A 27,662-nucleotide genomic window follows, 5' to 3' on the forward strand; every position below is an offset into this window, starting at 1 on the left:
GTCATGGGAATGGGTGTGCTTGAGCTACCTTGGGTGTGCAGAGAAGCGCCCACAGTGGAAGTCAGGGAGGGATTCTCAGGAGAGAACCCTGAGCTGAGCCCTCAGTGTAGGCATTTACTGAGCAGAGTACAGAGGCTGACGGGGTGAGGGAGGTGAGATGAGAGAAGCTTCCAGGAGGAGGTGTTACTGGATCTGATTGAGGAATGGGTGGGATTCAGAAAGCAGGAGGGGAGGACATTGTAGATTTGCTATTTATTGCTTTGTAACTTCACTCCAAGTCTTGCTGGCTTAAAACAACAAAGATGTATTAGTTTCCATTATTCTGTGGGTCAGGAAGCCGGGCAGGGCTTGGCTCAGCGGTTCTTCTGCTCTATGTGGCATCAGCTTCAGTTGCCCACTCAGCTGCATTCAGCTTGTGATTGACTGGAAGGTCTGTGAAGAGCTGGTCATATGTCTGGTGCCTCGGTGCTCCTCCACCTGGCCCCTCTCTCCATGTGGCCAATCTGGGCTTCCTCAGCATGGCAGTCTGTAGTGGTCAGACTATGGCAACTGGCTCATCAAGGGAAGGTGGAAGCTGCTGGGCCTCCCACAGGCTAGCCCAGAGCTAGAGTGGCATCACGGCTGCCACATTCTATTGTCAACACAGGTCTGCTCTTTTGAAGGGTGATGTGGCTGCTATGTTTAGGGAGGGAAGGGGGCTTAATGATGGTTATGATATCTACGACAGCGAGGACAGGTTTAGAGGTGAAGATGTGTGACAGTTTTGGACCAGTCACCAGATCACCGGACCAGGAGCAACACACACTGTGGTGTTTCTACTCAGCCTGCTGCCCTCTTCACAGATCCAGTTTTCTTTGCAAGCATCGCTGAGGTAGGGCTGAACTATCCAAGAAGCAGCCAGTAGGGGAGAAGAGGGTGCTTCAGCTGATGCTGAAATAGATCCAAGTCTCCTTCGTATCTTTCTGTTAAGTGTAGGTATTGTTCCCTGGGGTTTAAAAGGGATTCCTGAGATTATGTGCATATGTACTATATATATATATATTTTATTTATTTATTTATTTATTTATTTTGAGATGAAATCTCCCTCTTTCACCAGGGCTGGAGTGCAGTGGTGTGATCTCGGCTCACTGCAACCTCTTTCTCCTGTGTTCAAGTGATTCTCCTCCCTCAGCCTCCCAAGTAGCTGGGATTACAGGTGTCTGCTACCATGCCCAGCTAATTTTTGTATTTTTAGTAGAGATGAGGTTTCACCATGTTGGTCAGGCTGGTCTCGAACTCCTGACCTCAGATAATCCACCCGCCTTGGCTTCCCAAAGTGCAGGGATTACAGGCGCGAGCCACCGCACCCGGCCGGATGGATATATATATTTAAGACAGAATCTTGCTCTGTCACCCAGGCTGGAGTACAGTGGTGCAGTCACAGCTCACTGTAGCCTCAGTCTTCATAGGCTCAAGTGATCCTCCCACCTCAGCCACCCAGGTAGCTAGTACTACTGGCATGTACTACCATGCCCAGCTAATTTTTTGTTTTTTGTTTTTTGGTTTTTTTTCTTAAGAAAGATGGGTTTCGACAGGGCGCGGTGGCTCAAGCCTGTAATCCCAGCACTTTGGGAGGCCGAGGTGGGTGGATCACGAGGTCAAGAGATCGAGACCATCCTGGTCAACATAGTGAAACCCCGTCTCTACTAAAAATACAAAAATTTAGCTGGGCATGGTTGTGCGTGCCTGTAACCCCAGCTACTCAGGAGGCTGAGACAGGAGAATTGCCTGAACCCAGGAGGCGGAGGTTGCGGTGAGCCGAGATCGCGCCATTGCACTCCAGCCTGGGTAACAAGAGCAAAACTCCGGCTCAAAAAAAAAAAAAAAAAAGAAAGATGGGTTTCACCATATTTCTCAGGCTGGTCTCAAACTCTCGGGCTCAAGCGATTCGACTGCCTCAGCCTCGCAAAGTGCAGGCATGAGCCAGTAAGCCTGGACAGGTTTTTGGGGGTAGGGACAAAAGGTCCATGAATCCTGGTGCAGTGGCTCACGCTTATAATCCTAGCACTTTGGGAGGCCCAGACGGGTGGATCGCTTGAGCCCAAGAGTTCCAAACCAGCCTGGGCAACACAGGGAGTCCCTGTCCCTACAAAAATTACGAAACATTGTACTTTTGATAAAATGGTCTGGGCAGAGGGAACAGCATTTTTAAAGGCTATGAGGCAGGAATGACTGCTGTTTTGAAAAGCCCATAATACCAGTATGACCAAGTACATGAGCAAGGCAGAAGGTCATCAGCAATGAGGTCAAAGTGTGAGGGTAGGAATGAGGTCAGGCAGGCTTTCTAGGCTGTGATAAAGGAGCAGGATTTTAAGTACTATGAGAAGCTATTGCAGGATTTTCAGCTGGGGAGTGATTACTTCCCAGGTTTGAAATCTCAGCTCATCCATCCTTGTAAACAGTGGAGGATTAGCTAGTGTCTGGACTTGGTAATCACTCAGGAAATATTACCTATTACTTAAATTGTCCGACCCCTAGAATGGATGTTTAATCTATTCATGACTGAACTTTTCTCCCTGTCTCTACCTATAAACCCCCAGGCCTCCAGTCTTGGAAGAGTGAGAGAGGGCCTGTAAGCACAGCAGACACAGGGGGTGGGGCCCCAGTGGCTCCGGGGATGCTGTAGATGGCCACGGGGTTTTTTGGTTTTTTTTTTTCTGTTTTCACTTTTCCTTTCTTTTTCTTCTTTTTATAATCAGGGTTCACATAGGCAGTATAAAAAGCTTTAGAAATGGCAAGAAGCTGTGCCTCATGCCTGTAATCCCAGGACTTTGGGAGGCCAAGGTGGGAGGATCACTTGAGCACAGGAGTTCAAGACCAGCGTGGGCAGCACGGATCCTGTCTGTACAAATTAAAAAGTAGCTGAGTGTGGTGATGTGCACCTGTGGTTCCACCTACTTGAGAGGCTGAGGCAGGAGGCTCCCTTGAGTCCAGGAGTTTGAGGCTGCAGTGACCTATGATCGCACCACTACATGCTGGCCTGAGCAATACAGCATGATCCTGTCTCTTAAAAAAAAAAAAAGAAAAAACATGCCTAGTGATCTCCCTTTTCAGCATTCACAGCTTTATGTATCTCATGTATCAATAGTTTTGTTGACCGGAATCTCATCACTTAAGAAGAAATTAGGTTCTAAATGGAAAGGAGGCTGGAGGCCCTTTGTTCTCTCTGCAGTGTGGCCGCAGAGGGGAGCCCTCCTTCCTGGATGGGCGCACTCCCATTTTCACCAGTGCAGAGAGCATCGGGCCTGCACGCTTTCTCAGCAGGCATCCTCTTGTGGCCATAGGGAATCACTCATGGGTATCCCCACAAGGGTGGTGTCTTGGCTGCCGGGTCTGCCTCCCAGGCATCGGGTGCCCAGCAGAGGCTGTCTCCTTGCCTGGGGCCCAGGACTGCCCTGGCTTGCAGCCCAGTGGCAGCAGCACGTGGAGAATGGGGCAGCCCACCCTCCCTAGCTGGCTTTAGTGTCCCCTGGCCCCATGCAGAGGCTGAGCCTCTGGTGGACCCCACCTTCCCACTGTTCCTGTCCGAGTATGTACAGGAAGAAGGGGTGCTGGTGACGAGCAGGAAGGGTAGGCAGAGTGACGTAGCTGTGTGCAGGGGACTTGTCTTTCCAGATACCACGCTTCCAAGAAGAGGCAGCCTGCTTAGATGTCAGCACGCTAGAGATAAGGGCATCACTTCCTTTTTCTCCCCTCCCACCCCTTACTGCTCATGTCTCTGAGTCATTTTCATCATAGCATTTCTTTTAGGAGTACTTTAGGGTTAAGCATACTCTTTTATTGAGTTAAGCTGTAAGAATGAAAAAGCACAGCCTATTCAAATAACTATTTAACGGGAAAGCCTGGCCAGGGCACTGCTGATGCCAACATTCTGACCACTTTGGCCCCAACTCAGAATCAGCTGAGTTTGGAGTGCGTTTAGCCCAAGGTAGCGTGATGGACTTAGAGTTTTATAAGCATATAAAGGCTCAATAAATTGCATGGATTCAGGCCATAGGTAACTCCTGACAACTCACGGCCTTTATCCTGTGGGTACCAGGTTTCTGCAATGCTCTTTGGTGTAATCCGCAGCTGCTTTTCTGCATCTTAGCCTTGAACTTAGAGCTACAGTATTCTGAGAACGGAGCTTTCCCAGAGCTGAGTGCTTAAAATCCTGTGGGAGCTTTTAAAAAAAAAAAAAGTGGGCTCACTCAGGAGATACCGGCTCAGCAGGGATGAGGTAAGGCCCAGGAATTTGTAATTAAATTTGTAACTAAAACAAAAAACCACTGGCTGTAGTTCTGGAAATTGAAGGAAGGTTACCCCAGAGGCAGCAGGATCTACCCACCCCAGGCAAACTGTACCCAAAAAGAAAGAGGATGTGGGCAGGAGGGAGATCACAGAATAAACCACTGACTTTGACACTGCACCACTAACAGAAGTCAGCTGTGTGTGTGAGCCCTCTTATGGACTATTCTGTTCTGGCTTTTGAGATCTCTCCTTACAGCTTATTCATGTAGCTTGATAGTGAGCCTTCAAATCAAGCAGTATAGATTCTCCTATGCATTCCCATATAAATTTTAGAATCAGCTTGCGAATTTCTCTCTTTTTTTTTTTTTTCTTTTCCGAGATGGAGTCTTGCACTGTCGCCCAGGCTGGAGTGCAGTGGCATGATCTCAGCTCACTGCAAACTCCACCTCCTGGGTTAAAGCAATTTTCCTGCCTTAGCCTCCCGAGTAGCTAGAATGACAGGCGCCTGCCACCATACCCTGTTAATTTTGTATTTTTAGTAGAGACAGCGTTTTGCCATGTTGGCCAGGTTGGTTTCAAACTCCTGACCTCGGGTAATCTGTCCACCTCGGCCTCCCAAAGTGCTGGGATTATAGGTGTGAGCCACCATGCCCAGCCCAGCTTGTGAATTTCTATAAAAAAAGAAAAATTAGGGCCGGGTGCGGTGGCTCATGCCTGTAATCCCAGCACTTTGGGAGGCCGAGGAGGGTGGATCACAAGGTCAAGAGATCGAGACCATTCTGGTCAACATGGTGAAACCCCGTCTCTACTAAAAATACAAAAAAAATTAGCTGTGCATGGTGGCGCGTGCCTGTAATCCCAGCTACGCAGGAGGCTGAGGTAGGAGAATTGCCTGAACCCAGGAGGCGGAGGTTGCGGTGAGCCGAGATCGCGCCATTGCACTCCAGCCTGGGTAACAAGAGCGTAACTCCGTCTCAAAAAAAAAAAAAGAGAAAAATTTAAAAATTCCAAGTGCTGCTCAGCTGAGTGAGTGCCTTCTCTGTCGGGGTTCCATGATAGCAAATTACTTTCCAGCTCAAATGCATTGCCACAGATTTTAGCATACATGACTAAAGCTGTATTTATATTTCAAGTTTTCTAGTTTGTACTTGCAGAAAATTAAACCCATTTTCTCTAGCCCGATTCCATGGGTTTCCCTATTGTTATGTCTGGATTCTTATGACTTTGGTGTCAATATGGTCCCTTCTGCAGTGCAACCAACACAGTGTTCACTCTTACAAGCTTGAGGGCTTTTCTTCATTCAAACCAAATTCAAAAACAGCATTCATTCATTCATTCATTTACTTATTTATTTTTGAGACAGGATCTTGCTCTATTGCCCAGGCTGGAGTGCAGTGGTGTGACTATAGCTCCCTTTTCTGGGCTCATGTCATCTTCCTTCCTTAGCCTCCTGAGGAGCCGAAACTGCAAGCACACATTACCATCCCCAGCTAATTTTTAAATTTTGTGTTGAGACAGAGTCTGCCTATGTTGAAAGGTTGGTCTTGAACTCCTGGCCTCAAGCGATCCTCCCAGGGCAGCCTCCTAAAGTACTGGGATTGCAGGCGAGAGCCACGGTGCCCAACTCAAAAGCAGTGTTGAGATGGCCATTGACTTGGAGTAGAACTATTCCAGGGAATGCATGTTTGCTTCTCAGCCCCAGGGATCCTTTTGCATACCTACTCGTCAGCCCCTTAATGTCCTGCCCTCCTGTCCTGCAGGGAAGACCAACAACCGTTTGCTCGAAAAAGCCCCTTTGTGTAAGCGCACTCCAGTTCCATTCAGCACCACGAGCCACAGTTTCTCTGAATTTTCTGATGAGTCCAGCATTTCTCATGCTTCAGTCATTGATGGTGTGGGGCTATTTCCCAGGAACTAGAGCTTTGCCACTCTGCGGAGCAGTCAACTGTGAAAGCATCTTCCATCCATCAGCTTAGCATTCTGTATGTCAGCACTTTGATGCATCTTTTTTTTTTTTTTTTTTTTTTTTTTTTTTTTTAAAGCCTGAAGTCTTGATCAGCATCTTTAAAATACTTCTCCAGTTTCGGCGTTTGGTCAGCAGGTAAACCCTTTGGATGGCAGGGAGATCAGATTTCGCCTTCAATGGACTTCTGATGAATTACTCTTAACATTCGCATAGTGTTTTACAAGTAGTGGGACATTAGCAGGGCACATCCTTTCCCCAGGTCTCCTCCTGCAGCCCAGCCTCTCAGGGCTCTTGCAGAAAGACGTTGGCTGGGCTGGGCGTGGTGGCTCACGCTTGTAATCCAAACACTTTGGAGGCCAAGGCAGGCAGATCACCTGAGGTTGGGAGTTCAAGACCAGCCTGATCAACATGGTGAAACCCCGTCTTAAAAAAAGAAAAAGAAAGAAAGAAAGGAGTTGGCTGCTGGAGAGGTCTCTTTCCAGAATGAGCAGAGTGCTATCCAGCCTTCATTAGGACTTGGTCATAAACCTGTGTGTTTGACACCCCACATGATGCTATGGACTGAGCCGGAGCTGGGAGAGGCCAGGGCTGGGGGCACCCATCCGAATGAGATGTCGCTTTTTCATGACTGTCTCTGCTGTGATATGGCAGGCACCTTCAGCTGTCTACAACACTCATGCACGGACTCCTCAAGGAGATCCACTGAGGATATTTGGCTCAAGCAATATCATAGTTCATTGCTGCTTCTGATTGGCGTCAGTTTCAGCCTGGATGACAGGAGGGTACTGCAGGTTGAGCCTGTTGCATGAACACAGTTTCAGTGGCTTTCCCACAGTCAGGCCTCGACCATATGCCCTCATAGCTAAGGCCAGGCTTTCTCCAAAAGCCTCTGCTCATTGAAAAGACAACTCTTAGTTGCCAAGTACAGGGCCAACCCTTTCCCCAGGTCTCCTCCTGCAGCACAGCTGCTCAGGGCCCTTGCAGAAAGCAGGGCTTCCTGGAGACAGGAGGCAACCCCCAACTCCTATAATGAGCGAGGGTATTAATTCAGGAGGAAGACACTCAGTTTTAGCACATCAGCCTCATGAATTATTGGGGATTTTCTTAGGAAAGTCTTTGTTTTAGTAAAAGTTGAAACTGACATTTGGTTTTAAAATTGACTTTTAATAGGAGCTTTCGAGGAGAGGGAGTGGCCTTTAACCCCTGCATGTCAGGGTCACCCATGGTGAGGCTGTGACCCCACCCAACCCCTGCAGGGTGTCAGGCAGGCCTGGTGCAGTGTGGCTGGTCTGTCCCTATCATTCCTTAGGAATTAAAACACAGGAGGAGCAACCCTTGGATCTCATGAAGAATTCGTTTCAAATGGTCGTTCTTGAATTAGAAACACATGTTCAGTTCAGAAAGCAGTTGGCCGCTGGAGCGGTCTCTTTCCAGAATGAGCAGAGTGCTATCCAGACTTCATTAGGACTTGGTTGTAAACCTCTGTGTTTGACACCCCTGTGATGCTATGGACTGAGCCGGAGCTGGGAGAGGCCAGTGCTGGGGGCACCCATCTGAATGAGATGTCGCTTTTTCATGACTGTCTCTGCTGTGATGTGGCAGGCTGCTTTGGAGCCTTCAGCTGTCTACGGCACTCATGCATGGACTCCCCAAGGAGATCCACTGAGGATATTTGGCTCAAGCAATATCTTAGTTCATTCCTTTTCCTTCGCCTTCCACTTAGTGCAACAAGTCTGGGTGTTGAGGGAATAACGGATATATTTAAATGGATTATAGTGAAAGAACTGTCACCGTCCTATATGTACCAGATCTGCCTTGTTAGGACCCCAGAATAGCAATTATTTTGGCAAAATTGGGGTTCCCAGTTTAATGGCTGGCAGAAAATAGGGTGCATGGCCCATTGTGCCTGTCATAGGTAGGTTCAGCCTTCTTTTACTCATTCAGTACTTAAATTGTTCAATGTCAGTTACCAAGTCTTGTGCTAGGCCCCCAAAATGGCAGAGAATTAAGATGCTCCAGTACTCATCAGTCAGCCAGAGAGGAAAGGTCTGAACCACAGAAAGAGCCCCCAGGGGTCCATGTTGCTTCCTGATGCAGAGGCAGGACTGCTCAAGCTCGCTAGGCCAATCCAAGAAGGCTTCATGGAAGTGGTGGTATTGAACTGGGACTTCAGGAATGGGTGCCGTTTCTCTCAATGAGGGTGCTGGAAGAGGCCATTTTAGGGGTGCATGTGGCAAAGGCATGAAGCCAGGAAAATCATGAGAGCTGGGTACCAGTGAGGACACTGTTGGCAGCCAAAGGAGGTGGGGTACTTGGAATGTCAGGCCAAGGAGAGTCAGTTTGATTTTTATGAGAAGTACAGAACAATGGAAGATTTTTGAACAGAAAATAATATGCTTAGAATGCTTTCTAAAGAGCATTCTTGAAAAGGTGTGAATGAAGGATCCAAGCGATATTTCAAAATTAGAATCAGCTGGGCTTAGCAACAAATTTATGAAAGATAGGGATGGGGGAGAAGGGAGGCAAAGGAGAAAGAGTAAAATAGGACTCCACGTGCCTGGATGAGGGAGAACAAGGGTGGATTTCAGAGGAAGACGGTGATGTGAAGGGCTTGGTGGGGACAGGGGAAAAATAAGGGCCAGTGTGGGGGTGAGCCTTTGCTTTGCCATTTTAAGATACTTTGCTGACTATAACTTATTGAGGGTTGAAGGACTAAGGAAAATTCTGTTTTTCCCTGAGTTTTGGATAGAGAGACATACATTTGGGTTAAAAGGAAGGAACTAGTGGGGAAGAAGGAAAAAGAGGTGGAGAAGAGAGAGGAGTGATGTCAGATGGAGCCGTTCCAAGAAGAGCTGGGAGGGTGGGGCTGGGGCTCAGGCAGAGGCGTGTGCCCTGGGAGGCAGGCCAGCTTCTGAACCAGGGAGATGGTGTCCAGAGAGGAGGAGGAAAGAAGAGGAAGATGATGCATAGACTCAAGCGTGCTTGTATTAGAGGGGAAAGGGGAGAAACGGGCCCTCAGTGTCTTCTACAATTATATTTTATAAAAATAAGTAAAGCAACACTGAGAAACTCATAATGAAAAACAGCTTCCCTGCCGCCTTCCTCATCCTTCTTCCCACGCCCCAGAGGCAGCCACATGCAACTCTTCCAGCTGTTTCTTTTCTTTAGTACTTACCTCCCTACTTCTAAATTGATTTATCAGCTTTTGACATTGTATATTGACTCCCCTTCCTCCCAGTTTCCAACAGAGTTATCCCACAGTCAACATGCAACATTTATGCTATGCTGAGCTCAATAGCTTTCTAAGGTTGTGTTGCTTTCCTTTTCACTTTTCTCTTACTTGGTAGTAGTGTTGCTTATACTCTATGTATCTATTTTGGAGTCTTCCTACCCTTCAACAGCCTCTTAAATACAATTTTCTACATCATAAAAAGTATCAGATCATTTGTCAGTTCAACTTTAAAAAGAAAATTGACCCCCTTCCAGGAATTCTTGCTCTACCTGATCTAGCCTGGACTGGTTATTCTCTAGACTTGCAATAAGGCTTGAGGTCTGAGCCTGCCTTCACTGCTATCCTAGAAATGGCTTTAACCTCTCTCCCCTTTCTTTACTCTCGGGTGCTTTTTCATGTTTACTCCCTTGTTTCAGTAGCGCACATTTTCCAATAGCTTTTTAAGAAGGGTGCTTTGAAAAATAGCATTTAAAAATTTTTAAAATATTGCTATCTAAAGGTATCTTTATTCTACTCTTGTAATTGATGGGTATTTTGGCTGGGTATAGAATTCAAGGTTGACAATTATATTCTATTAATATTGACATTGTTTCCTTCTCTTCTAGTTTCCAATACTGTTGAGAAGCTTGATGATGCCTTCCTGATTTGCAGTCACTTTTTAAATTTTTCCCTTGAAAGTTTGTAATATCTTCCTTTTATCTTCAGTGTTCTGAATATGGCTTGGTTTATTCCTTTTATTCAATAATTGTGCTGGGATCTTACATTTTCTTCAGTTCTGGGAAGTTGTGTATTTATCTGATAATCTTCTCCTTACTACCGCATCACTCCTACAAACCAGTTTTTCAGATCTCTTTTTTTTCTGGAAGGACTTCTTAGGTTGACCCTTTAATTTTTTTTATGATTTACTTCCTATTGTCAATCATTTTGTCGTCTTCTATCTTTTGAAAGATTTCCTTGATTTTTGTCTACCAACCCTTTTATTGAAATCTCTGATTTTGGACAGCACCTTTTTAATCAGCAAAGGCTCACCCTTATTCTCTGACTATCTCTTTTGTACAGCAATCAATTCTTGCATCTTAGATGCAGTGTCGTCGTCTTCTCTGAGGACAGTGTGTGTTTATTTTCCTGCACCGTGTCTTTTCATTAGTTGATGTGGCTTGCTTTGGTCTCTGTCGTTCACATTGGCAACTTTCCTCATATGTCAGGTGATTTTGACTTTCATTCACATTTAATGGGGAGACACTAAATAGAGCTTTATGGTTGTGGGCATCATTATAGGGTCCATTTGAAGAATCCTCCTACAGGTATTTCCAGCTAGAGGTATAAGCAAGTGGCTGGGAGCTGAGCAGAGAATGGGGACTGTGAGCCTCCTTATTTAGGGAGCAGACTTTCACTTAGTGTTTTTATTTATTATTAATTTTTTATTTTGAGACAGTCTCACTCTGTCACCTGGGCTGGAGTGCATTGGCACGATCTTGGCTCACTGCAACCTCCACCTCACGAGTTCAAGCGATTCTCCTGCCCCAGCCTCTCAAGTATCTGGGATTACAGGTGCCCACCACCACACCCGGCTAATTTTTTAAAATTTTTAGTAGAGACTGGGTTTCATTGTGGTGGCCAGGCTGGTCTCGAGCTCCTGACCTCGTGATCCGCCTGCCTTGGCCTCCCAAAGTGCTGGGATTACAGGCATGAGCCACCACAGCCGGCCTTACTTAGTGTTTTTAGACTGGTGTCTTACTCCTATCTTCCACTGTAGCTGGGATCTCCATGTTTTTCAGTCCCTCTGCCTCTTTGTCTAACCCAGCCTTTCTCAACCAGGATTCTAAAGAGATGTAAATCCTGATGTCATTCTATTGTATGGAATGAACTAACTTCTCTATATCTAGAATGGAATTAGCTCTGTACCATCCTGGGGGAAAATTGAGAAAGTAATCATTCAGATTGTTTTCTGTTGGGCTTCTCTCATGGAATATTGGTTAGGAAAGGCCGTTGGAGAAACTGCCTGTCGGTGCCATCAGGTTCCTTTCAGTCATTTGCGACGCTCCCATGGTGTCCATGTGCCGTGAAATCGGGAATTGTTGGGCGCCACAGCCAAGGATGAGGCCATTTGCAGAGTGCAGCCGTCTATGCAGGAGAGGCTGGAACCCTCAGCCCTGGGCAGGGGTCTCCAGCAGCTCCCGGGTGGTCACGCATCCTCAGAAGACACAGGTGGACATCCGTGTCCTGCTAGCGCCACGCGGTGGGCGTGGCCTCATAGTCCCGCGGGGACCCTACTCGCCAGGGCTTACGGAGGAGCCTGACGGGGCAGTCAGGGCTGAGGATTCTAACCCTGCGTGTTTCTTCCTTTTCTCCCCGATGCCCAGCGGAGCAGCCCTTGGAACCGTCCTCACCCCCGCTGCCCACAGAGGCCCCCACAGAGCCACCGCAGCCCGAACCCGCCCCGCCGAGGCCCAGCAGCCACACAACTTCCGAGGACCCTGCACGCCGCCCGCCCACGGGCCAGAAGCCTGTCCTGCCCCAGCGGCCCCTGCAGCCGCGGCCCCCAGAGGAGAGGCCACCCCCTCCCGCATGGCCTGGCCAGACCCTGCGGCCCCGGCTGCCGGGCTCCACCGGGGTCTTCATGGAGACGGGCCAGGCCGGGCCCCCAGCAGGTTCAGGCGTCTCGGGTCGGGGCCTGCTACGGGGCGTGGACGGCCAGACTGGGCGCGGATCCGTCCCCAGCGCAGAAGGCTTTGCGGGCGCACCAGGTGAGACCCTGGGCTGAGCAGGGAGGAGCGTGGGGGGTGCGAGGAGCGTGGGGAGGAGCGCAGGGCTCACCCAGACCTTCCGCCTGAGCCTCGGGGTCTGCCGAGGCGCTTGGTGTTCTGGGGTCCAGCCTTCAGGGGGACAGGTTCAGAAAGGCAGCTTTGCAAGGAAGCGGAGGGGCATCCGAATGGCCTGAGGGGCCATTCATGCGAATCCCACACGCGGAGCTGGGGCACCCTAGGGACTGTGCAATCGTTGAAGCTTAGAAATAGAATGGGCCCGCAGGTTGGAGTACCTGTGCCACATGGGCAGCTCATTGATCTTCCCAGCAGGAAGGACTTGGAAGCCATAGGGTATTAGGCGCTTGGGTAGTAGCAAAGCAGGTGGCACAGCTGCGTGGCTGGGCAGGAGAGCTGTCAACCACAGGCTTTGGGAACTGGGGCAGCTAGCTTCCTGAACTCTCTGAGCTGCAGTTCCTTCAACCACAAAGTGAGGTGAGTGCCGGACCTCAGTGGGTTACTGTGAGGAAGGAGAAAAGCCCTGTGGAGCGCTTCGCTGGAAAACTGAGTTGTGAATGTCTGCACCATTACTGTCGGTGACAGTGGGGTAGCATCAGCAGAGCAGGAGGAGAAGGCAATGAGCATTTGCGGGATCCCGACCATGTACCAGGGACTAAACTGCATCTGGATCTCCTGCAGTCCTCCCAAGGGCAGTGAAGCCAGTGTTGTTTTACAGATGAGGAAACTGAGATTGGGGCTGTAACAGGTAAACAGATGACCCTGAATGGGGCAGGTCATGTCATCTGTCGTAGAACAATGGAAACAATGGAAATTCCAGTCCCTCTGAATCAGACCAGGCTGATCAGGGACATGCAGACACTGGCAGGGCTGGGGTTGGTTCCCATCAGTGATAGCCTGGTGCACCCATGGCCCCTGATGCCCATGGCTGTCCAGAAGGCTGGGTCACTGCTGAGAAGACAAGGAGACGTTTTCTCTCACCAGCTTTTTTTTTCTATTCCTTCTCAGCCACCTGAGCTGTGGTGATCACAGCTCTTAGGCAGATGTCCTGCATTTTCTAAAATAACACCTATCTTCTGTTAGTTCCATGTATCATGGATACTTAGGCTCTCTTGGCCTATTTGTTCCCTTGTTCGTCCATCCACCCATCGGCACATCCATCCACTCACATATGCATCCTCATATGTAGAGGCCAGGGCACCCAGGGACCCCCCCTACCCACCCGTGACACATCCATCCACACATCAATCCGTGCACTCTTCCCTGCATGCATCCACTCATCCATCGGTTTGTGCCTCCATTTATGCACCCACCCATCCATGCCTCCGTCTAAGTAGTACTGCATTCAGTCTAGTTGAAGGCGAAGCTGTTGTACAGGTAACACTGCTAGAGGGCAAATATTAGTTGGCTCGTGTGACTCTCAATCGCAGAGAAGTCTCCGAGGCTCCAGCTCCCCTCTTGCCCTCAGGGCCCTCTTCCCTGCCAGGGATAAATGGGCCAGTGAGGAAGCAGGGACAGGCTGGTACCCATGTGCCTCTGCTTCGAGGAGGGCAGCGACAGTGGGTGGCATTGTTCTATGTGTTTCTTTAGTGGTGAAGACTCAATTTGAACTTCTGAGGAGCAAAGAAAAAAAGGGGGGCTCAGAACAAGGAGCTGGTGCATAGGACCTTGTTTGACATGCCATTTCCTTTTTGTTTTTCAGGATACCCGAAGTCACCTCCTGTAGCTTCCCCAGGTATGTCTGCTGCGAGACCAGGGGGCAGGAGGAGAGTTCTCCTTAGTGGGCTCTGCCCCTCCCTGGATTTCCTGCCTCCTTCCTCCAGGCTGTTAATACAGATCAAGCCTGGGCCCAGCCCTTCCCTACCCAGCAGCACTGGGACAGCCCTCTGCTGACTTCAGTGGACTAAACTCCCCAAGTTTTGCTCACCAGGGAGGGTTAGAGGCAGGCCGGAGGCAAGGAATCTTCCCTCCTACATCATCCCAGCTCACTGAGTTTCCCAAGGGGATCACTGGGTGGGCCTCTGCCCTTGTGTGGTCCTGATGAGTTTCCTGAGGCTCCAGTTTTCTTGGTTTATTAGTAAGTAAGCGCTCCCTAGATGATGATGCACCCACTACCTGGCCTGGCCTCCTAACACGTGTGCTTATGAGCGTGCATTCATACGCACGGACATACACACACACCCTCCTAACAAGAGCCTGTCTGGTTTCCTCAGATTCCTCAGCTGTCCTACTACTGATGTCAGACAGGGAACCCTCTGGCCCGTGGGTGGGAGGAGTTTGATTCACCACTTTGGGTGAAATTAAAATGAGCCTGGCACGGAGGCCTGTTTTCTATGCCCTTCCCCCAGAGGATAGAAGCACCTGGGTCAACCCATTCCATCCTTTCTCTGTTCCAGGAGCTCCAGTGCCTTCTCTGGTGTCTTTTTCTGCGGGGCTCACCCAGAAGCCTTTCCCCAGCAATGGGGGCGTTGTCCTCTTTAACAAAGTGCTGGTGAACGATGGGGATGTTTACAACCCCAGCACGGGTGAGTGTCTGAAGGGAACTGGTGCTGTATGCCCCTCCTACTCCAGTGCAGGTGGAACCCCTCCCACCATGGCTGTCTGGTTCCCTGGGTCCCATGGGGTCAGGGAGGATGCCACCCCAGAGCAGGTGCTGAGTGGGCCTCCACGTAGAACGTTTCCCGGCTCAAGGGCGGCAGGCAACCTGGGTGTGTAACATTTTCTAGTTGTGAGGTCAACACGCTAGTCCTCAGCATTCACCACTAGGGTCGCTGTTCATTTTTTATGGCACAGCCTGCCACACCCTGGCTGCCTCTGATAGCCACGGCCTTGCCCCGCTCCCTCGGGCTCCAACAGTCATCCTGACACCCTGGGTGTCACAAGCAGGAGGCTCCCTCAGAGTCCCCTAGTTCATGATGAGCAGAACCAGAAGACTGCTCTCTCCAGAGGCCTCGTGCTCCATAACAATCCCTTCAACTGGGAGCTTGAGTCTGTAGCGCCTGGCGTGTCCCCTGCCCCAGGTTCTTTCTGGGGCGGTCCGAAGGATCGTGGGCATGCAGTTTCCCTCTCAGTCCCCTGTGTCCCATCAGTGTCCACCTGGACTGGGCAGCTCTGAGGAAAGGAGGGGCCGGGGTGCCGGGGCCCATCAGGGCAGAGTCCCCAGGCAGGTGTGGGGAGGTCCCGAGGCCTGGGTCTTTCCTGACCTCTTTCTATGCCCTCGGCAGTCACTGATCTGCTCACCCACTGTGAACAGGGCCACCTGGAGGGGCCAGTGTATTTCAAGGAGGCCTTGCCACCCATAAGCCACTGGGAGGGAGGGGGACTTGGTTTCCTTCTCAGTTTTTTTTAGCCACCCCCAGCCTCACATTTGCCCTGTCTGGTCACTGTCCTTAGGCCAGTGGCTCTTAAGTGTCATGTTAGCAAGCATAAAAGTCACCTGCAGAACTCAAGAGAAATGAATTCTCAGTGCCCCAGGCTGATGAAGGCGGAGCTTGGCATCTACGGCAGGTCTGGGCCAGGGGAACACCGCTTAATTTCCACCACTCTGTGGCTTCCTCCTGGTGCTGGCCTCTGGGCCAGGTGCCTCAGAAGACTCTGGAAAGCCTTCAGTTACTTACTTGCTGTTCAAAGTTGGGAAGGGGGCTGGGTGGCTGGGCCTCCCAGGCTGAAGGCCTGTGCCCCTGAGAACCACTTTTTTTTTTTTTTTGAGATGGGAGTATTGCTCTGTTGTCCAGGCTGGAGTGTAGTAGCACCATCTCGGCTCACTGCAATCTCTGCCACCCAGGTTCAAGGGATTCTTGTGTCTCAGCCTCCCGCGTAGTTGGGACTCCAGCTGTATGCCACCACGCCTGGCTAAGTTTTTTGTCTTTTTAGTAGAGACGGGGTTTTGCTGTGTTGGCCAGGCTAGTCTCGAACTCCTGACCTCAGGTGATCTGCCAACCTTGGCCTCCCAAAGTGCTGGGATTCCAGGCGTGAGCCACTGCACATGGCTCGGATCACTCTTTATAGCTCTTGGGCCCTCCGTTTTATGTCAGCTCTTAGCTTGTGGTCACTGGCAAGGTCTGGTGTCCACCGTGGAGCCTGTGAGTAACGGCCATCCCTGCCAGCATCTGGTGTGGGCCCTGATTCTCCTGGCTGTGGGGCCACCTATAGCTGCTTCTGAAGAGCAAATAGTGACACATACAGATCATCCCACCTTCCTCACCTCTGGCCACCACTTCCCTTCCCACCCCAGGCCCAAAATGTGTAGGTCATGGGCTGAGTATCAGCACTCACTTCTGGCCACTGCCCAATGTGGGGAGAATGGACCTCATGCAGGAGCCCGGCGTGGCCCCTGAAGTTACATGGTGCTGTGTCTGCCTCTCCCTGGGTTGGTGGCAAACTTCATTTTTATTGGCCCTGCCTCATGGGTATTCTGCCCAGCAGCCAAGTTTCGAGGCTGATTTTAAGTTAGCCTTTAGGGAGAAATGCCCCAACAGGCATTCTTAGGTCTATGGCCAAAAGTGGTATGCAGCTAAGGTGGCCTCTGCATTACTGGTAGGCTGCAGGGGGTGAGCATAAAAAGCTGAGGCAGGCAACTAGCTGCCATGGGAAGACAGAGATGGCTGGTTTCCAGGGCCCAGATTAACCACTAGGGGACCACTTACTGCCATGGCAAGGACTGACAGCAGCGGATGAGCATAAGGCTTACCTTTCTCCCTACAGGGGTCTTCACGGCTCCTTATGATGGGCGCTACCTGATCACGGCCACCCTCACCCCTGAGAGAGACGCCTATGTGGAAGCAGTGCTGTCGGTCGCCAACACCAGCGTGGCCCAGCTGCATACCGCTGGGTACAGGAGAGAGTTCCTGGAATACCACCACTCCCCAGGGGCTCTGCGCACCTGCGGGGGTCCGGGGGCATTCCACCTCATCGTGCACTTGAAGGCAGGAGATGCAGTCAACGTCGTGGTGACTGGGGGCAAGCTGGCTCACACAGACTTTGATGAAATGTACTCCACATTTAGTGGGGTTTTCTTATATCCTTTCCTTTCCCACCTCTAGGGTGGCGAGGGAGAGGTCAGGGGAAAGACAGTTGTAAAAACTCCAAAGCTTTAATATATTCGGTTTTATATGTAATAGAAGCACTGGGCTAGAGTTTTCCACATATGTCCTCCCACCTGTCTCAACCTAAAGGCCTTCCCTTGCTGTTGAGGTCACCGTGCCTTACTGCGTCCAGCCAGGCCGTCAAGAGTAAGGCACATGGCAAATGTGGCCACTCACTTTTCTGTCATGTTAACTGGACAACTGGAAGACTTGGAAAGGCCTCCACCTGTAGCTGCACTCTGAGGGCCCTGGACTGGGCCTGACTTCACCGCAGAGTCTCCATCCAAATGTAGGCTGGGAGGAGGAAGGCAGGAAGAGCCAGTCACCGTGGCTGGTCTTTACTGCAAGGTAGCACTGTAGCCAGCTGTCTTTACACTGCACGCAGAAGTTTAAACACTGAAGTGCCACCGCACAGAGACCCCCAACTTGAATTGGGCTATTCCATGCCTGGTTCACCACTGCCACCTGGGACTTAACCCTACTCACCCGGGCCTTGCCCCAGCTGTAAATGGTGACGTGTTAAGAGACTGTTTCCCAAGCTTGTTGGGCTCCTTCAATGACATACAATTTCAGTGCAAAGACAGGAAGCGTCAATAAAGATGTAAAGCCACTTCCAGTTACTTTTGTGAAGCATGCCTTACAGATTGGGAGTTGTTGCTAAACTGTAGAAAGGAAATTGTTTCAAAAAGGGCTATAGAAAGTAATCAAGTAAAATTAATCTCAGCTACAAAACTGTTACCCCTCCCCATCCAAGCTATATACTTGGGTTTTGTTTTTGGTTTGTGGAGACAGAGTCAAGGCCCCACGTGATCTGCATTTGGAGGGGCTCCTCAGGGGATGCTGCACTCAGAGCCCACAGTGGCTGCCCAGGCTAACCGTTCCTTGTGACCTCACTGCACCACTCTCCAGTAGACACAGCTAGAGGAGCCTCTCGGGTTTCTGACACCAGGAGGCCCAACATAATGCTGGCAGCTGAGCCCATCCGAGAACACGGTATCTTCCCACAGCAAGACGTCTGCTCTGAGGGGAGGCCACTGAGTATTAATGTCACCAGCTGCCAGAGAGACCTCTCAGTACCCTTAGCTCAAAGTGGTCTTTACGGATCAGGTTGGTAAAATCTGGCTAATCAAATCCCACTGGGGATGAGGAAGGAGACCCTTAATCCTCTTAAGCTTTTAAGACCCCTTCCCCCTAGACTTCCACATTGCATTTCAATTGGAGAAGTAAAGGCTGGCAGACCGGGCGCCGCCCTTAATCACACTCCTGTAGATCGCAGGCATGGTACGGAGGAATCCTTCCAGAAGACATTGTTTTTGCTTAAACACAATCAAATCCCCACAGTCATGTACCCCACACCTACTTCATGGATCAAGACCCCTTCACATTTAATTTCTAAAATTGTAAGCCTTTAAAGGGGCAAGGATTTTGTCTGGGAGCTCTGTTGAAGTATTTTCACCTGCGGCAGCTCCTGGCTGAATAAATCACCACTTCCTTCCCTGTTTGGTGTTCAAGAGCTTTGTTTGCGGTGGCTCCTGCTTCAGGGAAAGGTTTACACAGTAAAAACAAGAGCTGTGGTTTCCTTGGCCCATCCAGCCACTAGAAGATGTTCTTATGCTATAGAAATGCTTTAAGGACTGTATGCAAATTAATTTACAGGGTGGCCACTGGGCATGTCAAAGTTCCTACCTATTCCCCCCCAACCCTAGCTAGGAAGAAAAGAGCAAGAACTAAAGGTCTGCCATTTTACTATTTAAAATTTGGATCTCTTTGTCCAGGAGCAGGAGGGAGAATGGCATCTCACCCCGTTACTACAGCTGGGGAGCTGGCTAAAGGGAGCTGTCAGAGTATCCTTGGCTGCCCTAGGAATGACTCATGGAAAAAGCCTCAGTGCAGCAGTGTTTTCAGGAAAACCCAGCTGGCACGCACCATCGCCCTCTCCCCCAACACTCCTTTTGAAAAGACCGCACTCAGTGCCCAAGGGAAGTGCTCAAGAGCTGCAGGGGCAGTTTGCAGGCAGAAGGTGGGTGATGACTGCCTGATGCTTTCCCTACTCCGTAGACAGTTCTGGAGCACTGGGTAAAACCCAGTCCTCCTCTCAGAGCATCTCAACTCACCAACAAAGGTGAATCTCAGCTCTGTGTATTCAGTCAAGACAGGCAAAACACAATACGCCTCATTATAGCTGGAGCCTGCCTCTACTTTGAGATAAAGCAGTATAATAGCTGGATCCTGGCCCATTCAGGAGACATCTTTAGAAAGGAAAAGCTTTCTGTACAGGTAGTAGAACAGGGTCAGCTGAGTTAAGGCTGTGGGGTTCTGAACAGCCCCTCAAGAAGTCATCAGACCCGAGTAGCATACCCATGAGTCAGAGGCATACCAAACCCTGAGACACAGGCACAGGACACTTCTTAAGTAGAGAAGGACAGTGACATCCCCTCCCCACCTCCATGTAACACTAGCAAATGGTCTCATTTACATGATTAAAAACAATAAATGCACATCCTAAACTGCATTTGAAATTATGTCCTGGTTGGCATGCTAATCCAGATTTCCCAGATGACTAATTGTTTCTCACAATTTATGTATTTGCAGCCTGACAGGGAGTATTTGTGATTGGAATCACTGAAGTTCATGCCTGTAACTTGGAAACCCGGGTTTGCACATATCCGCCCCACAGCCCCTTTCTAAACATAAATGCGTATTTTCCTTATGCCATCCTATAAACGGGAAGGAAAAAGGAAGGACACACGCCAACTCCAATGGGTACAGGGCACAACAGAAAGAAGTCACACACAGGCACATCCTCAGAGCTCAGGGATAAAAAGTCCACTGTTCCTCTGAAGCCCTCAAAGCTGCTCTGGGTAATGACCATTTCCTTTGTAACTATCTCACTGAGCTCTTGTGTTCCCAAAGACCAACAGTTGCCATCACCCAGCCACCACATCATGGCAAGGAGGCAGGAAATGCGTAACATTTCCATCCTGAACTCACGCTCACGTGGAGGGCCTTTGGGATGCAGGGTTCAACATATGCTGTATCTGGTAAGGGCCCAACATTCTGAAAGGACAAAAAGATCACCATTTAAATAATATATGGATGTGGTTTTGATCAAAGGTCACTCTGACTTTGTGATAAAAACATCAGGATTGATTGCTAAATCGTATCCACCCTGAGGAAGGGTTTAAGGAAAGGTGGGTTGTCCCAGGGCTCTAGACAGGACTCCCAGGGAATTCAAGGGCTGAGGGATAGGAGATAAATACAGCCTCCCTCCTGGACAGCAGCAAGACCACAGCAGAAGTCACATATGGATGGGTTTTCCTGGCAGAACATACAAAGCAAGAGATTAGTTCCTGGGGTGCAGCTGCACTTCTGGAGCCAGGTTTTAAAAATAAGCAACAAAAAGGATCCCCTCCTGTAGACAAATTTAAGTGTCAGCAAAGATCAAGATGCTAATTTATGGAAATTACCAATTTCTGGCAAGAATCTAGAGAGAGTTTCAATGTCCCCTGAATGGAAGAGCCTAATGCATTCAGTTTCTGTTCATTTATTGTTGTAACAACTTTGTTTTGAACATCAAACACTGCATCAAAATATGAGCCATTCATCTTGCAACAATTGCTTTACCGTAACTAAGAGTACTATACTGATGTTTACAATTAACTTTGGACAACTTAAAACTTATTAGAGACATTGCTGTCAATAATCAAATACTTCATCATAGGCTGAACATAATTATTAAAAGAGCAAAGTTTCCCCTCCCTTTCTCACTTTCAAACCAAACCAAAAGAGCAGTTTTCACCTGGAAAGAGCATTTCAGGGAAAAACTCATTTTTTAACCATTTTTATTAAATGCTGGAAGCTCAAAAACATGGGAAAACATCATAGTATGAAAAAAAGATGAAATTCCCTAAAGTCTGTTTTTGCCAACTTGCAAAAAGTGAAAGGGCCGATTTCTGTTCATTCTTTAAACTGTTGGCCTGCACCCACCATGCCAACTGCAGAAAGGCTGTGTGCAGCCACACAGTCGCAGGGGCTATTCAGGGGCAGCGTTTCCCAGTCATTCAATCTCCTTTATCCCTCAGTTGTTCTGTGACTTTGAGCAGCTTTCATTTTAGGACATCCCATTTTTAAGTTTGTTTTTTTTTTTTTTCCAGTTGAAAACTATGTAGATGTTTTTAGACAGAGCAAAACGTAACACAGTACCCAAACATGGAGACAGCCTGCATGTTCCAGGTCTACACGAGCACCTCACAGTTTGACAAGAGGCAGACAGCAACTCACGCAGAACGGGCTTCAGCACAGACAGCAAAGCAAATACGAGTTAGACTGAATTGCAAAGAGGGAAAGAGCCACTTCACCAATGGAGCAACTGATAGAATGACTTAGAGCCCAATCTGCCTGCAATCTCCCTGAGCCATCACCCGTCACTGGAGATAGTGCAAGGGTGATGCTTCAACTCACCATCCTAAGGGTTTGTGTACAAACACATTTGAGGGCATCTCTTTCACGGAAAGAACAAATGTCATTTGTACCAAATGGCAATGGATTTTCAGCACAAACTTAATACTTTCCTAACACGACAGCAATAGTAATCATCTACTTTCAGCAAGAGGGACTCCTTTAAACAAGGAAAAAGACTCACATTAATTAGCCTATGTACCCACTGGATCAATCTACAGCAACAAAGTCTAGTGCTAGCAGACACAGGGACAGAGGGACCAGCCACCCTCAACACAGGGCAGGGCCAGGAGAGCTGGGTCCTAGGCTGGACCCTCTAAGGAGGCCCATGTGTCCAAAGAGAAGAGCTGTCAAGAAAAAGAAACTAGTCAAAAACTCTTTAAAGGACAACCTAAAAAGGATTAAAGATGTATATTAAGATTTTTAGTACCATATATATGCAAAGAAGTCGTACTATAAGCTCAGTTAAGCACATAAAGCTCTCCTTCTTTCTCTAAATAGAAAGTAGTCAAAAGGACACGCAGATGGCGTCTATGAAACAAGGTGGCTGCATGGCTGCTGTACTAGATTTTAATTCACAAACTGGGCAGAACTTCATATAAACAGAACCCAGGATCCCTAATCTGTACATAAATAAACTCATTAAACAATTAGTCCTTGTGAACTATTTAAGCCGGGGGAAGCTTTGCACCAAATGCTCATGTGGTCCCTTCTCTGGGAACATGTGCCTTCCTAGGTTTTGCCACTGAGAACTGTGTTCAGGGGATTTAAACATTGTCTCTGCATCTGACAGCACTAGGAAAAATGGCTGAAATCAGTCAGGGACTTTCGACTCTCCAATCTGGAAAAATAACCACCCCTATTTCTCCAACTCTAGATCAGCATTATCTTAGGTGAAACAAACCCAAACATGTGCAGGTTCCACTACGACGGCAGGGCCATGAAAAGTTGGCCGTGAGACCACCCCAAGCACCAAGCCTGTATCTGCAGCTCCCTCTCTGCTCAGGAACCATCATGTCCTGTGTTCTCGCCAATGAGACCAAGACCTGGGGTTGGTTCTGGGCTCCTGACAGTACTCTCAGTGTTAATAGTGCAGCTCTGTCAACACCAAGCGTATCAAAAGCTCTGGAGCGGCTTATGGCATACCTTTCCCTGGTGCCATCTCTTCAGACATATAATGTGAGCTCATTACAACCGCATCAGTAAATGGAGCTGCTATGTATATTGTAGTGAAAATACATGGGTACCCATGTCCTCATGGGATCTCACAAGGCTGGGGTGGGGACAGTGCTGGGAGGGGGCAGTCTGCTCCATAGGAGCTCCAAGACCCCTCTTTAACACAGGCTCGAGGCTTCCACAGGCCCGATTACAGGGTATGATTCCAAAAGCCAAAGTCACACACTGCTGGTCAGTGCCTTTAAGCAAGTTTCACTGTGCTTCCCTGTCAAATCTCAACCACAGAATTTTAGAAATCTTGTCCCAAAGCAAGACACTTCCAAAGGCCCATTTACGCCAGGCAGCAAACAGAGGGATACAGCGCTCTTCCTAGGACTCGATTCAATTGCATATCTGCATTTCTGAGGCCTCCCTAAAAGCAGAGATGTTGGAGGGTTTTTGGTTTGTCTTAAAACCCACCTTCCCACTTTTATTACAGACATCAAATATATACCAGTGAGACCTGTTCCGGTGAAGGTAAGAATAACTTAAAGGGCTTCTGGAGTCGTCACTGATGACAGGAGGATATTCTGTGGGGATCTTTCCCCCGAGATGGCCACGTTTATGGGACTGGGCTCAGTGGCTCTGGTGTATGGGCCTGGGGAGGGGGTCCTGCCCAACTTGGCTCACTGACGCAACTGACCTGTTCAGTATAGCGAGAAACGAGGTGCCCAGAGAAGAAATGTGCACAGGCAGCTTCAGCCAGCATCACTGATGGGGCCTGCGGTCATTCAGGGACCCTGACATCTGAAGACAGCCCTGGTCAGAGACAGAAGCCACCTCAACTGCCCAGTGGCAACTGTAACTTCACTGTGTACAGTATTTTGGTCCACTCTCCTTTAGCTGCCTTTTCTCTTCCTTTAAAATGATGCAATGGAAGGAGCTCCCAGCACACAGCAGGAAGCATGTGTACGCCCCACAGAGGAGAGATCCCAGGTCTCCAGCCCCAGGGCCCAGTTCCTCCCTTCTCCTTCCAGGAGCTGAACTGCAGCCTTGCTGAGCTGGGAAGGCAAAGGAGGATGGCAGGACCAGCCCCAGGAGCGCCCATCCCCATGGGGAAGGCTGGTATCCAAGGTCAGCAGAAGGGCCAGCCACCTTCCCTTGCTGTAGGGAGGGGGACCAAGCCCCACCCACCCACTGAGGTGCTGCCTCAGGACAGGTCATCCAGGTCCACTTCAGGTATTGGGTCTCGCCAGTAGCAGAAGGAGCTGAACTCTGGGCAGGGAAAAGCGGAATTCTGCTCCTTACTGAGAAGGGGAAACACGTGTTCCACGAGCTCACTCAGCCTGTGATACCTAGGAGAAGGGTTGGGGAAGAAGCAAGGGCTATTACTTCAAGAAAGGTCAAAGGAATGAGATGAGGGGCTGTGAAGCTGTTACTTGGATTCCTGAGGTGGGCAGGTTCAGAGGCAGGCCTCAGTCCCACCCCAGACTCCGTTTTACAAGTCTAGGATAATCAGGAACCCCTCAAACAGCTATTGGGAAAGAGAGATCCCACAGAGCAGATGTAGCTATCCTTTGAATGGGGCCTGATCTCAAGAACTGGGGGGAAAGGGACAGAGGCTGTCTTTCCCCAACTATATCCCCTGACTGCAGGGCGCTGGGCTGAGAGCTAGGAATACACTTACGATGACTTGTTTCCTTTGGTTCTTTCTTGTATTAATTCACCCTTGGGGTTCACGGTGAATATTCTACAGTCTGGAACTCCAACTTGTGTGTAGGCATAGACATCCTGCAGAAGAAAACAGCAAGTGGGTGATTCCAGGGAGGAGAAATCAGGAGATGCTTCTCAGGCTCCTTGTGAGCCAGAAGCACTGTACAGACAGACTCATGGAAAACATGTGGAGCTGGCACAGTGCAGCTGCCACTGAAACTGAGCTTCAGACAAACCTAAACTACAGAGTGGTGCTTGGAGAGTCAGAAAACTTGGGCAGCCATGAAGGGGAAGCCAGGGGCCCTGGGGCAGAAGAGGCCAGGAGGCCACATCTGCACACCTGAGGGGTGATGGCCCTGTGGAAGGGAGGCAGTGCTAGTGAAGGGCCAGCACTGACCCTGGCTCTGGGGTAGTCCAAGAACACAGCTTAAAACTGCTTAGAAGGAGTCGGAGCCACCTGAGGAGATGGAATGGCAGCCACAGAAACAAAGGGAGTGTCCTTCGTAGAAATCCTGGGGCAGATCTGCACCTACAGGACTTCCCAGTTTCTACAGAAATGTGGAACAGATCTAGTGAAAACCGAGTGAGCAGAACAGATGTCTCATTTTGCTTACAAAACTGCTTTGAGAATGGGATGTGGCTACACCCCAGGAAGTACATCCCTCTGAATTTCACCCACTTCAGAACCAAGAGCCCAGGAGATACTCACATTTGGACGGTTTCCAAAGGCAGCATAGAAGGGCTGCTTGGACGGGGCAAACAGATTCTTGATATCATTTAGACACTCAATTTTGAACTTCTCTGGTTTCTTTTCTATAACTTCTCTAAGAAAAGAATACAAATACAATCACCAAACTCCAAATGGTCCTTTTCCCCAGTGAGTGGTCCTGAAAAAATGTTAGTGCTCACAGCCACCCAACGTCTTCAGTCCTTTTAAATGGAATCTTTCCTTCTTCTTTGCCAGTTTGATAACTAAGAAAATCTGAGTGATAAAGTTTAGGGAAGGAAAAAATTTGACGTTTCCTAGCACTTGACTTTCTTCCCCAGGCAGTATGTGGTAGGACACCACAGAGGCCAAAGAACTGGGAGAGGTGTGGCGGCTCCAAGGTCTGATGTCTGTTCCCACACATCCCACCTTGGGCCCAGCCTTGCCCACACGTGGGTATACCTGTGGAAAGCGGAGAACAGGCTGCTGGGGGACAGCATCAGGGGACCCCGGGGCAAGATCGTGCCCTTGTCATTGACCCAGTGCAGGTAGCCACGGGTCATGTCAGCCATGCCAATGGCACGGGCCGAGCAGTACAGGAACTTGTAGCCATTCCTGAAAGAAAATACACCCTGTTAACCCAATGTTTTGGCTAAGAAAAAAAAAAAAACCAACATTTTTTTCTTTTCTTTTCTTTTCTTTTCGAGATGGAGTCACTTTGTAACCCAGGCTGGAGTACAATGGCACCATCTCGCTCATTGCAACCTCCCCCTCCCAGATTCAAGTGATTGTCTTGCCTCAGGCTCTCAAGTAGCTGGGATTACAGGTATCGGACACCAACTCTGGTTAATTTTTATATTTTTTAGTAGAGACGGGGTTTCACCATGTTGGTCAGGCTGGTCTCGAGCTCCTGACCTCTGGTGACCCGCCTGCGTCAGCCACCCAAAGTGCTGGGATTACAGGTGTGAGCCACCACTCCCAGCCTGAACTTTCCTTTTAAAAGATCCAAATAAAGTTCCTCTCATTTACTGTGAAAACCAAATTCTCCAATTTAACAGGAAACTACATAGGATTTTAGAGATTTCACCTTTCCATGGAAAATACCGTGTGCAAAAAAAAATGGAGGTACAGGCAACTAAGAACTATGTTAAATTTTTAAGTAATACAAAATGTTCAGCATCTAGTCCATGAAAGCCGTATTAGAGAACAGAAAAAACCTTGGACTATCTTTAAATTACCTACCATAAAGAAAAAAATACGGGGGATCTTATTTGTAAAGGTAATGTGCAAGATGCAAACCACTTCATCAGACAAGAAGCAAAATTATACTCAGGTAACTGACATATTCTTAATTTTTCATATTATGGCATTCTCAACTAATGCTGAAGACACTGAGATTATTCAGATCAATGTAATGTATGTATTAGGATTCCACAAAGGCCATGGCACTGCTGTCTTCCCCCCACAAAGGATGCCCCAAGAGAGAGCAGCCCATGTGAGAACTATTTCCCCCATGCACTATCTATGCAAAGAAATACAATTTTAAAATACCCGGAAAATAAACCAAAAATGCAAATCAGCTCTCTTGTTAAATTCTAGCTAAAAAAATAACTGTAGTTTCAGTTATAGGTGTAGGTAGTGCCTGAAAAACACAGCACCGTGAGGATTAACTGAGATGACACAGGTAAGACACATCGTGCAATGCCTGGCGCACACAGCTCACCCATCATCAATGGGAAAGGAGTGAGGAAGAGCAGAAATGCTGCAGCATAAACAAATGATTTATGTGCACTGAAGACATACACTATTGTTCTATAGTTATTATAACAGTTATTAAAGCAAGCTTCCAGCTCACCAGAACGAGTTAACACGTGAGGAGGGTACCTACTCATTGATGGAATGGTAGAGCTTTGCTATACCCTGGTGAGTCCAATCTTTGCCCAGCTGTGGAAGAATCTGTCCCAAAGCATCAGACCTAAGACGACGGTAGAAACAGGAAAAGGTATCAGGAATCAAACATGTATTACTATTTGGTTGACAATCAGCTGCCAATAAATAATTGGTGACAAGACACTCATGAAAGTGGATTTCATCACAGCTTCACGCAACTGCAAGGGAGTCCCTGCAAATGTACCCACTGAGGTGCTTCTGAAAGTGGAGTCTCCAGAGTGCCAGATGTGTGTGTTCAGAGGTAACTGACCACCACATATTCTCTTTTCTTCTACCCTAATGTCAAGGGGCTTCTTTCTTTTCATATCAGAATTGGAACCAAATAACTAAATCTTTCCAAAAGTGATTTTTGACATTTGTTATGTCC

At 48.7% G+C, this 27,662-nt stretch overlaps 2 protein-coding genes across 7 annotated transcripts in view; one reads left to right on the forward strand and one right to left on the reverse strand.

The window, feature by feature from the left end:
• The window catches only part of EMILIN2 (elastin microfibril interfacer 2), a 61,540-nt gene extending 44,189 nt beyond the window's left edge, over nucleotides 1-17,351 (forward strand). Inside the window, exons 5-8 of the mRNA XM_039463866.2 lie at nucleotides 11,831-12,214; nucleotides 13,932-13,964; nucleotides 14,626-14,754; nucleotides 16,934-17,351. Coding sequence (XP_039319800.1) covers nucleotides 11,831-12,214; nucleotides 13,932-13,964; nucleotides 14,626-14,754; nucleotides 16,934-17,271 — 884 coding nt within the window. The 3' untranslated portion in view covers nucleotides 17,272-17,351. The remainder of the gene's footprint in view (nucleotides 1-11,830; nucleotides 12,215-13,931; nucleotides 13,965-14,625; nucleotides 14,755-16,933) is intronic.
• Nucleotides 17,352-21,437: 4,086 nt separating this feature from the next.
• LPIN2 (lipin 2) overlaps nucleotides 21,438-27,662 on the reverse strand; it is a 120,177-nt gene continuing 113,952 nt past the window's right edge. For all 6 annotated transcript variants that reach the window (XM_074383714.1, XM_039463757.2, XM_010335529.3 and 3 more), the window contains 5 exons: nucleotides 27,234-27,320; nucleotides 25,808-25,960; nucleotides 25,349-25,463; nucleotides 24,614-24,717; nucleotides 21,438-24,281 (listed from right to left, as the gene is read on the reverse strand). In XM_074383714.1, coding sequence (XP_074239815.1) covers nucleotides 24,137-24,281; nucleotides 24,614-24,717; nucleotides 25,349-25,463; nucleotides 25,808-25,960; nucleotides 27,234-27,320 — 604 coding nt within the window. In that variant the 3' untranslated portion in view covers nucleotides 21,438-24,136. The remainder of the gene's footprint in view (nucleotides 24,282-24,613; nucleotides 24,718-25,348; nucleotides 25,464-25,807; nucleotides 25,961-27,233; nucleotides 27,321-27,662) is intronic.

Source organism: Saimiri boliviensis, chromosome 13, assembly GCF_048565385.1.
Source record: "Saimiri boliviensis isolate mSaiBol1 chromosome 13, mSaiBol1.pri, whole genome shotgun sequence".
Lineage (NCBI taxonomy): Eukaryota > Metazoa > Chordata > Mammalia > Primates > Cebidae > Saimiri > Saimiri boliviensis.